We start from the raw sequence: 14,207 nt of genomic DNA, 5'->3' as shown, positions 1-14,207 counted from the left end.
GCTTGATTTTTTATATATTTTTTATTAAATATAGTGAAATACTCTTAATTTCAATTATATTTTTTCTCTTGAGCTCTTTTCTTTGCATTTGAAACGCCCGCCAAATCATAACTACAATTGTTACAAGATGGCAACGCCCTGAACTGCGTCTAGGTGAACTGGCTCATAACGTCATTCATTACGTTGTTTACACGGTCACACTCTTTCGTCAATTAGTTCGCTTAGTTCTCACTTTCGGCTGACGCATAAAAACAATAATTTATTTTAGTATATTTAGTGATCAAAATTAAATGGCAAATCTAGTGGCAAGATTGACGTTGAAGAGCCGTCCCTTAATTAAGCAAGGCGCGCTATGCAGGACATTCTCCAGCCGTACAGGTGGTTTTCACACAAGAAACTCAAATGGTCAGCGCTATTGCTTTTTAATTGGCGGTAGTGCTGCTGCTCTAATGGCGGCATTTATCAAATTTCGAAGATCGGAGAATACTGTGAATGCGGCTAGCATGAGAAAACGTATAGTAAGTGCAAATTAATTCTAATGCAAAGAATCTTAGTAAAAAGTCGATAAAAATTATGACTTTTTGGGGTTTGACTTGCGCAGCTATTTTTAGATTGGGGCATGCCCATGTCTAGCAGTTACGTTAATATTTCTTACGTTATATCGTTATCAGCAGTCAGCTGTGCGTTTCCGTGCTCCCCCTAATTTGTTGTTGTTGCTGGTTTGTTTACACTGCATTTTTGTTTCTACAAACTATTATTAACATATTTCGTGTAAATAGTTCAAGGCTTTTATTATGTTTAAACTTCAAGTTCAACTAAAGCAAAAACCTGTTGACATTGTCAACCAGAATATACATACATATGTATGTATATGTATGTGTATGTTGTTGACGTGATATTGTTGTTTAAGTTATTTGCAGTTGGGTGAGAGGGCTAGGCGACGGGGGGTCTGATAAGGGAAGTGTGAAATGTTAATATTTACTTAATAGTTTCGGAAACGGCTTATCAGAGATGATTACTTAGCATATTTTTGGTTTTCTAGACAGAATCATATCTATGTATGTCATTTGACAAGTTTTTATTACTATGTTTCCTGATAACCACTAAAGAATTGTTTAAAAAATGATTTAAAATTGTTTATTATGTTAAATCATAAATACTTTAATGTTATAGCAGCTCAAAAGTCTTAAGGGAATTAGTTTAGATGGAGGATTAGGAATTATTAAATATAAAACAAATTTTTAAAAAGTGTAATCCAATAGATAAAATTCTGGAACATATTAACTAATTGACTCACTTTCTTATAAAAATAATTAGGAGTTTTTGTAATGTTTTTATAAACACTCCTTTAAGACTCCAATTAGATCGTCCCAACAGAAGAAAAGTAATTAAAAATCTTCAATTAAATTCTCAAATATTTTAGGGTCCCTCAAATAACAAATTTGTTTCAAAATAATCCACGAGTAATCATAAATTTGAATTCTTGTTTCTTTAAAATACTTTTGCATTCCTCAATTGTTGCCACAATTCTCTTAAGTTTTGCTTATCCATAACCATCTGGTTTATAGCAATCGTTTTGATCTTCTGCCTTAACTCCTTCCCACATGTACATATTTAGCATGAAATTCAAATGAAACTTGCCACACACCTTGAAAATAATAATCAGCCAGCATTTTTCCTTTGTGTTGGTGTGTGAGGTGCAACAATATGATGAAGTGGCAAGTAGTTAGTCGTTCAACTGAGAATTTGAATGCTGACAGAATGCCAGTTACTGAAAATTTATCTATCAATCGATCTGGTTTACTTCTGATATGGATACACCCCCACAAATTGACAATCATAATAAGTAATCAAAATGCTGCCCAATGCCAGACGCAGGCGTGCCCCTTTTGAGTTTTATCTTGTTGAATATTCGGTTTGTCCCTGACACATGTGGTCCGTCCAACCTTTTGGCTGTCTGTCTATCTGAGTGTGTATACTTATTATGACAACTGCGACGACTGCGCAGCCTGATGATGATGAATGAGTTTTAATTGTTGCCTATAAATCCAGTGCCTGCAGCTAACTTTAGTTCTCCCACCAACTTTCAATCCTACAGTGGTCTTAGGCTACCAAAGGCAATCTAAATGGGGGTTGAGAAATATCAATCTTTAAACTACCTAATTTCGCATGGTTTAATCAATTAACATAGCTAATTGCTTACCTAATCATGAAGTCGTATTTTGTTTTATAATTTTAATGTTTTTTATATAAGTTTCGTTTGATTTTGTATCACTGTTCTGGGGTGCTGCACTTCTGGATGATGTCAGGCTTTTTGGTTATGGGTTATGAAGCATGATCTTGGCCTCAGTTAACCATTTTCGGTTAGAGTGGGCGTGTCTATAATGCACATGTCTAACATTCAAAAGTGGCCTTTGTGTGCTTTGGGTGAGATTTGCCTGCAGACACATTTCGATGTCTGCTCTTGTCCCCCACATGCCAAAGAGTTATGACCTGGGAGTTGTCAGTTTGCTCCAAAATATACAATTGAGTCATGTTTCAGATTTATGAAGAAATGCTAACCAAATCAATTTGCCATTTTATTTGTTCGAAATGAACGTGGGAATCCTGGGCCAGAATCGTCAATAATTGAACTTATTGCCCAATCGTTAAGATCTATAGCTATATACCTACGTTTATTTTGTGATATAAAAAAAGAAATCAAAAACCGGATCAAATTAATATTTCTGCATGCAAAACGAGCGACAATTGTTGTGAGGGCATTAAATCAAAACGTCACCAGGCGGTTCTGACTATAGATTAAAATCCAAGCCAGAAGCTTTTTGTTTGTGGCTGTGGCGGCGGAAATTTTCAAACATTGATTTATTTCTTATATATGTATATGGCAGACATCCAGCGTATATTAAATTACCAAAAAACTGATTAATCCGAACTCTTTGTCTCCAGCAACGCGATGAAAACGATGCAGAACTTGTCAAATTAACAGCCCGCGAGAGGCGTTTCATCAAATTTGCATCTGTGGAATATGATGATCAGTTGTACATGACGCCACAGGACTTTCTGGATTCAGTTGTGGAACAAGAACCCAGACGTTAGTATCTGTAACTCTATAGCTTCTATACAAATCTTATTGTTTACTTTAAACGTTAGCCCGCTTGAAGCGCCGTCAATTGAGTACCGAAGAATTGGAGAAGTATAAAGACCAAACTCCAGCCCTCAAAAAAGGTTCCACTCGACTGTTTCGGAATTTAAGAGATAAAGGTTGAAATATTTACTGTAGAATAAGTAAGAAATTGATTGATATATCCTTTTTTTACAGGCATTGTGTCCTACACGGAATATCTCTTCCTGCTATCCATTTTAACAAGTAAGTTGTCAAAGCAAAGCCTTCAAGCCTAAAAGTATGCAAGAAGTTACATGGCAAATGAAGGCTTAAAGGCTTGAAAGATTAAAAGAGTAATGGACTATTTATTGTTTATATTACTCACTATTTTGAGAATTTGGTTTAAGATTAACTAAATTTTATTAACATTATTTCGTTTAGAACCGAAATCTGGTTTTCGAATTGCTTTCAATATGTTCGATACTGATGGTAATCAACGTGTGGATAAAGATGAATTTCTTGTGGTAAGTCATTCAAGGATTTATGAGTTCAGACAGTAAATACATATAAATAAATATCCCTCCATGATCTATTTATTTATAATTTCTATGATTTTTCATTATTAATTAGATAATTTCCATATTGGCTGGCGCTTTCAAACATATGCAAAATGTTGATCCACAAACCAAGCGAATTGTAAGATTATTATTTCATTTATCTTGATTTTGTTGTGATTGTAAATATATTTTAAATGAAATTTATTCACAAAAAAAAAAAAAAAAAAACTAGCCAGCTCTGTGAGCAACAAAGGAAGTGTAAGACTAGTTTTATTTAAGGATAATTTGCAATTAATTTTAATTTTATTTTCCCAAAACTATTATATGTATATTATGTGTATTTCAATCTCGAAAAATTCAAATCTTAGCAATCGCGATTAGTTTCCTTTGAAGAGCAAAACCAACTAAGGAATCCCACAGTAGCCTTGGCTGGCTCTGGACCACCAGCAAAGGGCAAATTGGGTCTAGTAAGTGTGAAAGAATATAAGAGAACTACGATAGTTGCCTTTTGCTGAGCTGATGGTTCCACCGACTTTCAATTTTGAACTTGAAATAAGCTAATGTAAAAGCTTAGCTTAGCTTAGCATATAGTTTGATTGGCTTATGTTTTTATTGATATGTTATTATTGATTATGTATATAAGTTTGTTTTCATATTGCTTTTGAAGTTCTTGTTATACGTTTTGTTTTTTGCGCTTATCCTACCACACACCACACCAAAAATGTCCCCAACCTCAAATTGATTGTTATTCCAAACTAAAAATCACCCACCCAACTGTTTTCTCTATTTATCCAACCTATTGCTCTCCCCACCCCGTGTCCCATGTACATATTATCCAGATGGAGCGCATTTTCAGCGGCGCTTGGAAAGAAAAACATGGTGGCGATGAATTGCCCGAGAATAATGCTAGCGATAATACCTCACAATCCCCCGTTGAGGTATGTGTGCATGATCCAGTGTGACTAACCACCTGATATAGCGATGAGTTTCTTAAGTTAACTAATGTATGCATCTTGCTCTCTATTATCTATAGTCTTCACGCTATGTCGATGATGGTGAGGGCCTGCAGCGTCGCCATGTGGTTCCAACAACCCTGCAGCTTCATTTCTTTGGCAAGCGTGGAACTGGCGTCATTAATTATGATAATTTCTATAATTTTATGGATAATCTACAAACCGAAGTACTCGAATTGGAATTCCATGAATTCTCCAAGGGCAATCATATTATTAGTGAATTAGATTTTGCCAAAATATTGCTACGTTATACTTATTTGGCTACCGATGAATATGATATATTTTTGGATCGTCTACTCGAACGTGTCAAGGAGGAGAAGGGCATTAAATTTAATGAGTTTCGTGATTTTTGTCATTTTCTCAATAATCTTGATGATTTCACGATTGCCATGCGTATGTATACACTAGCCGATCGAGCCATTTCAAAAGGTGGGTAGCTATTGAAATGTATTGGATAGATAATTTAACTTTTCATTTACGCCTTTTGCAGAGGAATTCTCACGCGCTGTGAAAATTTGCACTGGTTATAGTCTAAGTCTACACTTGATCGACACTGTGTTTGCCATTTTCGATGAGGATGGCGATGGATTGTTGTCCTATAAGGAATTCATTGCCATTATGAAGGATCGATTGCATCGTGGCTTTAAAGTAAGTGGTCGTTTCTTTGATTACAATGAAGCTCTGGATGCCTATGACGAACCAGAGTATCCCATGTTTGCCGCCTGGCGTCATCGTGTCTGTCGTCATTTGGATTACTTCATTGACAGCGATGCCTTGTGGCATTAGCTTTGCCATTAATTCATACCATTAATCTGATTGTTCTGAATCCTTTGATCGTTGTTTTTTTGCTTAATGTGCTGTTTTTTTTCTGCAGTTTTATATTTTATTTATGTTGGCTGTAAGCTTTTTTTTAATTAAGCTTAATATATGTTTCTAATCAATTAAGTTAATTAAGTTTTATTTAATTTTTAACTCAAGTTATTATTGAAATTTATTTTTTAACATAAGGTAAATACCCAATCGGCTTTAAACACGTCAACAAAATTAAAAAATAAAACAATAATTGGCTTTTCTTTTGCATTTTTGTTTGTATAATTTATTTATTTTGTTTGTTTCGCACTTGTTTGTGTCCTTAAAACCATCAAAGAGCGGAAAAAGGACTAACAGCTTGCACTTATAAAAAAATCTTTTTGACTCAAACAGAATAAGTGCTTGAATTTTATGTTTAAAAAATCTTAGTTAATGTTTTGTTGAAGTTTTAAATCGCATGAATAATCGAAGTTTTTTTAAGAAATTGTTCACGCACAAATTTAAACTCATGTCTAGCCTGAATTCTATTTTGAAATCGTTCCTTAACAAACTGGAATAGATTTTTAGCTTTGACTAACAAGAAATCCAGTTGTTAAAAACTAACAAAAAGCATACAAAGATCAACTTTTTTAAACGATCTTGATAGAGTTGTGTCCTTGACAGTAGTTAGAAATTTGCTTAATTCGCTTTACGCTCCCCTTAGCAAGATGATCCAAACATTGACGATCGTGTCCAGATTAACAGCGAAACTCTAGAGGAGGTGGAGGTTAGTGGGAGGCAAATTACCCACAAAACAAACTCTTTTGCTCTGCTTTAGCTCTCCCACCAGTCACTGTCTATTGGGTCTTCTCCCTCTCTAATGTTTATTTTATATTTCATTTTTCCTTTAATACACTTTTCTCACCGTTTATTTAAACAACAATTTAATTAAATTTTCAGTCGGTGGCCAAATCCGAAGGTTGGGATGCCTTTAAATATTGCGTACGACAGGAAATGAAAACCCTGAAGAAGTCCTCCAGCTAGATAACGTAAACAAAACAACGAGCAAACTTAATGCCAAAAAGAAAGCACAACAACAAATTTATGTTAATCAAAAATTTCCTCTAGTTACCAAAATTTTTCTTCTAAAGAACAAAAACTGATAATCTCCTACATTGTTGAATTTTTTATATCATTTATAAATCAATTGTTAAACAAAACCAAAAATATAGTGTAGAATTAAACAAATTTATCTTTCTGTGCAATATGCGAGAGTGATTCTTAAAGTTTTCAACGGAACTTGCTTAAAACTTTTCGAGTTACTCTCGTAAATAGCATTCTACATTTGCTTAATTATATGTATTAAAATAATATTTATTGTTTTTTTATTTATAAACATTTTTGTCACTTTGTTATAGGAGAAAGAATACGATTTAGACAAATTTTATAATGAATATTTTCTTTTATTATAAACAAAATGCAAGAATAAATTCGCACTAATCTTTCGAAACTTTTGTTTGTTTTCGTTGAAGTGCTTGAAACATTTGAAAGGTAAGGGGACACTTAAATTACTTATGCCTAAATAGATTTAATTATAAATTACTATGTATACTATATATATCAAACGCCAACTAATTGCCTAGAACAAAAAAATTCAAAACGATGAATCAAAATTAATGTTTAAAAATTATCACAGTTAAATTGCATGCTTTCGAAAGGACAATCGGTCCCTTTTTTTGTTGCACATTTTCAGAATATTTGTTGTGTCAGAGCTTACTCTCTAAAAATTTTGTTATATCAAAGTAGTATTCATTATTCTATCCAGAGATAAAGCAACGTCAAAAACTATCGACTCCTTGCGTTGTTTCAATATCCTGGACTCTTATCGGTTCTAGAATTATTTCGCTAGTTTAAAGAACTTGGGAATTGGTTTTGGAATAGTTGCAAATACATATGAAGTAGAATATTAAATTAACAAAATTAAACTATTTAGATACAAATATATGTTCCGTCTAAATTGCAATCTTAATTCTAATCCTGTGTTGCTGGCGGTGGCAAGGTCCAACTGACAAATTTCTCTTTGTCCTGTTTTGTGGTATTATCCTTGCCATAGTTTCGATTGCCACCGTTATTATTTTTGCCATTTCGTCGAAATTTGAAATTGGCAAAGACATCCCTCCGATCTGCTGGATCTGTGTCTGGGTCTAAGTTACGCAATAGACCAACTCCTGGCGGATTCCCGGCATGGAAATTATAGGCCCCTTTGCGTTGTTTCAGCTGCTGTTGCTGTAACTGTTGCGCGGGTGATGGTGTAAGAGCAGGTGACGGTGTCTTTTTTGGACTGCCGCCCATTTTTGGCAGCGGTTTGGGATCACGCATCAATACGGGAAATAAGGCATCATCAGCCTCAAAATACCATGGGCGTGAGAAATGATAACCCGTACTATAGTAGGGTTTGAAAATGGGCTCACTGGAGCAAATACTGAAGGCATGATAGGCATGCGAGATTAACTGCGGAAAACGATCCACCCAATAGTTGGTAAAGGCATGTGGTATGCAACCCAACAGCTCCTGGGCCTCGGGTGTTAGCTCATGATAATGATGTTTCTTATTTCGCAGAGCACGCAGCAAATCCCGAACACTGGCTCCCATATAGCCACGATACTTTCTCAGATCGTCTGTTATCAAGGGATCCACATGCAAATTCCAATCGTCCAAAACAACCAAACGTCCGTTTTTCTCCAACGATTTGAGAGGTTCTGCATGGAATTGTAATTTCTCAACACGATCACTGACATCCTGAAGAAATGATAGCATTTTCGGTTCATCCCAGAACAATGGATGATTACCAATACAACGAGCTGGTGGACGAGACTGTGGATCCTTGTGTATCATATCGGCTATCAATTGCTCTGCGAGAATCTAAATAAAAGTCATTAGATCATAAGTTATTCAAGTAATTACACTTTTTTCGAGTTCCTTTACTTACAATTTTACTATTTTCAAAATCGTTGCCATCAGCATGCAATTTGGCTAGATTGTATTCATGGGACAGTATATTGGCCTGCCGTTTTAGGTTATCACCAAAAGCATGATGGCCCCCACTCAAAACATAGTAGTAAACACAGCCCAAAGAGAAGATATCGACGGCGGTGGTCTGAAGAGTGGATATAACACAAAATTAGTCTAAGATTAATTTAAATGGCTTTAAAAAAACACTTACGGTTCGTTGAGCTCTCATCATTTCGGGAGCAATCCAACCATCAGTGCCTGTTACTCCCGAACGGCGTGAAAAGCTTGTACGTCCAAAATTCAATTTCTTGCATAGACCAAAGTCGGAAATCATTACACGAACTCTGCCCTTGGCATCCGGTAAAGATAATAAAACATTCTGCGGCTTAATGTCACGATGAACAATATCCAAGGAATGTAGATGACTCAATCCGGATGAAGCCTGAACTAAAATTTCCCAGACATCGATATGCTCGCGTAATTCCATTGAACGTTCACCCTCGGTATAGTCTTGGAGAGTGGCAGCACACAATTCAACGGCTATATAACGAAACTGACGATCCTGTTCGGTGCAGAAATAGCGTACAACATTCTCATGGGCGTCGGATTCGCGCAGCAAGGCGACCTCTCGATCGGCAAAGGTGAAACATTCGGGCAGCAAGCGTTTAACGGCCACAAAACGTTCCTCAAACGTGCCCTTAAATACAAAAGTACCTTCGCATCCTTTGCCAAGAACTTCGTTGGTATGAAAACTAATCTTGCCCACTCGCACATGACCATCGCCCAAGTCGACCAAATCTTGGGTACTTGAGTTACTGCCATTGCTACTGCCATTACCACTGCCATTCCCCGATGTATGGGTTACGGCATAAGTCTTGGAGCCATTCTCACTTTGTTTCTGCAATTCACGCATTGTGCTGCATGTGTACCAGAACAGAGCAATCATTCCCAAGACAATGACTATTAGTATCTGATGCACTTTACCACTTGGATGCTCCATAAACCATTCATTGATAAAGGCCTGCACCTTATTGCTATTCTGCAATATTATGGTTTTGGTTCGGTTAATGGTATTGCTGTTCCTTTGGGTCTCAATGCTGCCACCGTTTATATCAACTAGATCATCGGAATCAGTTTGCACAGCTATATCCTTGGCAGCGGCTGCATTTTTCTCATTGTTGGCCAACAAACCATAGCCATCGTTGTAATTGTGAATGGTGGCCAGGCCGCTTTGTATATCCTTCGACGAGGGCGTTGGCGATAATTGCAAATTACCCTTATTGGGCGCCTCAATATTGGGCATATTGTAGTGGCCAAGCATTATGCCAGGCTGTTCGGGTAAAACATCACTGATATAAACAGTTCGTGGATCCTGCTCCTGATCATGATCCATATCCACATTGACAGCGGGTCCATCTAAGAGTTTTATTGGCGGTGCAGTGGAAATTCTTGGCGTATTCTTATCGACCAAAGAGGGCAAAGCATAGAGTCCACCCATTTGATGTTCGCCCACATAAAGAGATTGACTAAAACGGAAATAAAGTTATATTACTTGATTCGTCCACCGATTAATGCAGCACACTTACAAAAGCTTCACGGTATTCACATTGCCTCGCTTGGACTCCTCCAGAATGGCCTGGTAGGCCTCATCTGATACCGTTGTGAATGGAACACTTAACAACCCGTCGGGTCCTAGTAGAAAAGCAGCCACAACAGGACTACTCAGATGTCGTTGCCATAAAAATTTGCCCTGTTTGCGATCCAATGTTAGAATCTGTCCATTTGTGGTGGTGGCCAAGTGTATATATTCTAAAAACAATTTTCGAATCATTATTATTAAATTTACCTAAACTTTTGCAATTTTTATTTACCATATTCATTGGCCAATTCTGGTGGAGCAGTGAGAGCATTATAATCATAAAAGGTTATGTTCCATGGCTTGGCATTCTTATCCTTAGCCAAACTGTCGTACATCATGACCGTGTACTGTGTACGTCCTAAATAAATGGCTCTCGAGGTGGCCCAACCAATTGGTTGTTCACCCCATTCGGTGCTATCGCCACCGAAACCCATGACCTTCTCACGTCTTCCTGTCTTGGGATCAACCATATACCAAGTGTCGCTCTTTTTACCCGAATACAAGATGCCATCGGATGAGCGACAAGGTGCATTGGCCACCAATTGCGGAATGGTATAGGGCAACTTCTTGAGACTGCCCATTTGACCCAGTTGATAAATAGAACCATCTCGAGGATCTGGTAAAAAATATGGTACTTGCACATTCTGCGGTTGTGGTTCGGCCTTAATAGGAGCATCTGAAAAATAAATGGGAACTTGTTTATTAAAAATGTCGTCAAATACGTTTTTTTTTTTTTAAATTCTAATTAATTGAACTTTTAAACTCAGTTTTGCACGGCAGAAATGTTTATTTCTTAGGAACAAATTGTTGATAAGGTTTCGTGGCTTTCGCTAAACCTGATAACAACAATTTTAAGTCATATAAGACAATTAAATTAATAGAATAACAAGAAACATAGTTTAATGTTTAAAATTCAATAATCTAATCTGATTCATTATTCTCCCAAACAGTATTAAATCTTTAATCTCGACTAGAATTGGCAAGCAAAGTTCATAAAGATCCCTTATCCTCTATGTATATATGGATTACGAAGATCTGATTCATTCTTTAGACAAATGTTAGACATGAAAAATTTGTGTGACTTCCGAAACTCACTCTTCAAGCTCAATAATACTTGTGATTTAAGAGGCATAATGATCTAGGCTTTCTCTTAAACATCTCTTTAGCCTTTGACGTTTGTTTTATCAAACAGTTGAGTAAACATATAGCCTAGAAACTCATGCGGGTGCCTACGACAAAGTGTGTTATCGCTTAACGATTTAGTTTATTTAGCATTTCATTTGTTTAAATTTTAAAACAAAATGCAAAATGGCAAACGAAGGAAAGACCCATAAAACATGAAAAATGGGCAATAAATGAAAAGAATATAATTATTTTAGCTAAGTAGTATTACGTAGCAGTTTATCTACACGAGTTGCCCATAAGTAATGAAGACTCTCAAGTTAGACATTTTAGTTAAGCGTTCTAATCAATTTGCCGTTATCTGTATATTAACCCACATGTAGACCGACTCGAGCCCATTGCTGCCTGCCTGTCTTCACGTCAGGTCATTTAACTCATAGCCCAGCACTCTAATTAGCATTAACATACTAATCAAACAAACTATGACTCACAGGAGTCATCATTATTTATGGGTTGAGGTAACTCATAATTGCACTAATCGAAATTATATACCAAAAATAATAATAATATCGATCAATCTCTATATACAAAATAATTGCTAAGCGATTTAAAAATGCATTCAAATGGAAATGCCCGATGTCCACAAGGGAATGCTCAGCATGTTCTACACATGTTGTTATCGAGAAATGGGTTTACTTTTTAAAAATATGACATTACCCATGAAATTTCAAATTATATATGTATATTTTTATTTTGTGTATATAGAAATGTGGGATTTATCACATTAAACAATCTTTACGGGGCGTAGCTCACACTTTCTGGCCAGAACATGTGCTGATGATTGCAGAGGGAGACAGAAAAAAAACGATTAAAACCAAAAAGCCAGAAAATGAAATACCATTTCCAATGAGTTGACTTCAAATATTTTCCATTACTTTCTATTGAAGTAAATCAAGCATATAAACGATAAGAAATTATTAATATTGTTCTGTCTTTCGCAACATAAACCTCATAGTAAATAAAGCTATAAATAGTCAAGATTTAGAGCACTCTTCTCCTAGCTAGGTAAGAGCAATAAAATTCTTTAAAAACAACAATTTTTAACGTCAACTGATATGATTACATATACTCTTTCTTAAACTGTCATTAATATCTTTAATTACATGCTGTACGTAGAGCTAGGTAAACGAATAAATAAACTGAACGTCTTTATTTCTAATTGCAATTCATTGAATTTTAATATAGGAAAATTAACCTTCAACCTGACTTAGGCAAATAACTAGTACTCCCTATGTGTATATATTATTATATTTCTGATAGCTGATATATTTTTAACACATATTGTATCGATATACAATAGATCTACAATTCTAATGACTCTAATAGAATTATTTTTGCCTTTTATATAAGGTTTGCTTCACTTTCTTATATACGCTTTCATTGTATCGTTTATGATTTGGCCTGTCATTAAATTTTGTCAGATTAGTCTAGTTAGTAGCTCTTATTCTCGACGTCATAATGATAAATAATTTATATATAGTCAGCTAAGAATTAGCTGGCCATAAAGAGTGTCAAATTCCCCTAGACCCTAGGCATGTGTCACAGTTTGTTAGGGTAATGCAAAAAAAAAAAAAGAAAGAATAATAACAAAAAGTCGGCTGATATAGACGAGCGTTGGCAACACTTAATTGAAAGAATCGTGCGTGTGTGTGTGTGTTAGTTGTCAAGATTGCGTATATACGTGAGTCTTGTTATCAGAAGAAAGGAAAACAGAAAAACATTTAAAAACAGAGAAGAGAAATATTGTGTTGCTCTCCTTTCCCTTGAGAGAGAAATAATGTGTATTAGAGTTAAATCGAAAATAACTTGGGATTTTGAATTATTAGAAATTTAAATAATAATAGCAAGATTTTGAAATTAAAAATTAAAAGTTTCGATTATAAAAAGTAGATGGTTTTAAAAATCATAAATCAATAGGTATTTAAAAGTCGGTGTTTCCTAGTTTTTCTTTCTGTTTTGATGTGATGAGGTCATTTATGTTGCAAATTTCCACAAACGATGGCAAAATTGCAACAGTAGCCAGCCCTCTCTCCGCACCACGCACTTGATGGGCTCTCGGCATATGTTTTGTATCTCATCCAAATATAAATGGGACAAACAAATAAAACTTACAAGCTAATTTGAAATGTGTGTTCGAGTGTAGGTGTGTGTGTAAGTGTGTGACTGTGTGCGTGTGTGTAGTAATTACCATCTGCTATTGTCCAGCGTATTTCACTTGTCACCGGATCGATGGCTGTCAGTCCACCGCCCAATGTAGAGAAAACCATTAAAGCCTCCTCATCGCGGGCCAAATCCGTGCATTCCTAATTGAAGAATTTTCGTTTAGGTTTTTAGTTTTTCCTTCTTCTACAACGCCCTTACCTTGCCACTGCCACCCCTATGGCTGCTGCCACTTACATTTACAACATCTTCGGCACTGCTTACAACTTCTGCTGAGTCGGCATTTAAATTATTTCTTGTTTTTGTTGTGGCTGTTGCTGATGCAATCACGCCGCATGAAAGCAAAATAATAGCACAACAAAATACAACGCAAATTCTCATTTTGCCACACTGTGTTGTTGTGTTCAAGCGACAGAGAGTACAAAAGAGAGAGGGAACCGGAGGAGTATTATTAATAAATTTTCCGTTGATCTTTTTTTGTGATTATTTTCTTTTATGTTTGCAAATCTTGTTGCCTTGTCACTTGTCGCATATTTTCACTGTTATTTTATTATAGATTTCACCACACTCATTAAACATTTAAAACACAAGCCTTGTTTGAATTCATCATGTTTTTTTTTTTTTGCGTTGATTTTTCACACGAGTTTTAACATATTCCTTTCGCCATTGTTGAGAGTCAGTTGTCAAATGCCAGAAGAAACTGAATATTCGTCGTTAGAGATGAGAGAAAGCAGATGAGTGCTGTCAAATTA

The 14,207-nt window shown here is 35.7% G+C and overlaps 2 protein-coding genes across 13 annotated transcripts; one reads left to right on the top strand and one right to left on the bottom strand.

Moving 5' to 3' along the window:
• Positions 1-204: 204 nt before the first annotated feature.
• Positions 205-6,689, top strand: MICU3 (Mitochondrial calcium uptake 3). Of its 10 annotated transcripts, XM_068301828.1 has the most exons (11): positions 205-518; positions 2,947-3,091; positions 3,151-3,261; positions 3,320-3,367; positions 3,545-3,627; positions 3,734-3,799; positions 4,029-4,127; positions 4,500-4,598; positions 4,694-5,102; positions 5,164-5,321; positions 6,423-6,689. In XM_068301828.1, the coding sequence occupies exons 1-11, from the start codon at positions 291-293 to the stop codon at positions 6,504-6,506; spliced, it is 1,530 nt and encodes a 509-aa protein (XP_068157929.1). In that variant the 5' UTR covers positions 205-290; the 3' UTR covers positions 6,507-6,689. The 10 variants fall into 10 exon arrangements, 8 of the variants coding, with proteins under 8 accessions (XP_068157929.1, XP_068157936.1, XP_068157928.1 ...); XM_068301835.1 differs by lacking the exon at positions 4,029-4,127; XM_068301827.1 differs by lacking the exon at positions 6,423-6,689 and having other exon boundaries at positions 5,164-5,736.
• Positions 6,690-6,904: 215 nt separating this feature from the next.
• Ire1 (serine/threonine-protein kinase/endoribonuclease Ire1) lies at positions 6,905-14,157 on the bottom strand. Of its 3 annotated transcripts, none has more exons than XM_068301825.1 (7): positions 13,693-14,157; positions 13,484-13,598; positions 10,346-10,789; positions 10,061-10,283; positions 8,686-10,000; positions 8,452-8,619; positions 6,905-8,384 (listed from the first exon to the last, which is right to left on the bottom strand). In XM_068301825.1, exons 1-7 carry the CDS (start codon positions 13,834-13,836, stop codon positions 7,494-7,496), a joined length of 3,300 nt encoding a protein of 1,099 aa, XP_068157926.1. In that variant the 5' UTR covers positions 13,837-14,157; the 3' UTR covers positions 6,905-7,493. The 3 variants fall into 3 exon arrangements, with proteins under 3 accessions (XP_068157926.1, XP_068157925.1, XP_068157927.1); XM_068301824.1 differs by having other exon boundaries at positions 13,657-14,156; XM_068301826.1 differs by lacking the exon at positions 13,693-14,157 and having other exon boundaries at positions 13,408-13,532.
• Positions 14,158-14,207: the final 50 nt, after the last annotated feature.

Source organism: Drosophila tropicalis, unplaced genomic scaffold, assembly GCF_018151085.1.
Source record: "Drosophila tropicalis isolate 14030-0801.00 unplaced genomic scaffold, ASM1815108v1 contig_878, whole genome shotgun sequence".
Classification (NCBI taxonomy): Eukaryota; Metazoa; Arthropoda; class Insecta; order Diptera; family Drosophilidae; genus Drosophila; species Drosophila tropicalis.
This window is presented reverse-complemented; position numbering and strand designations above follow the sequence as displayed.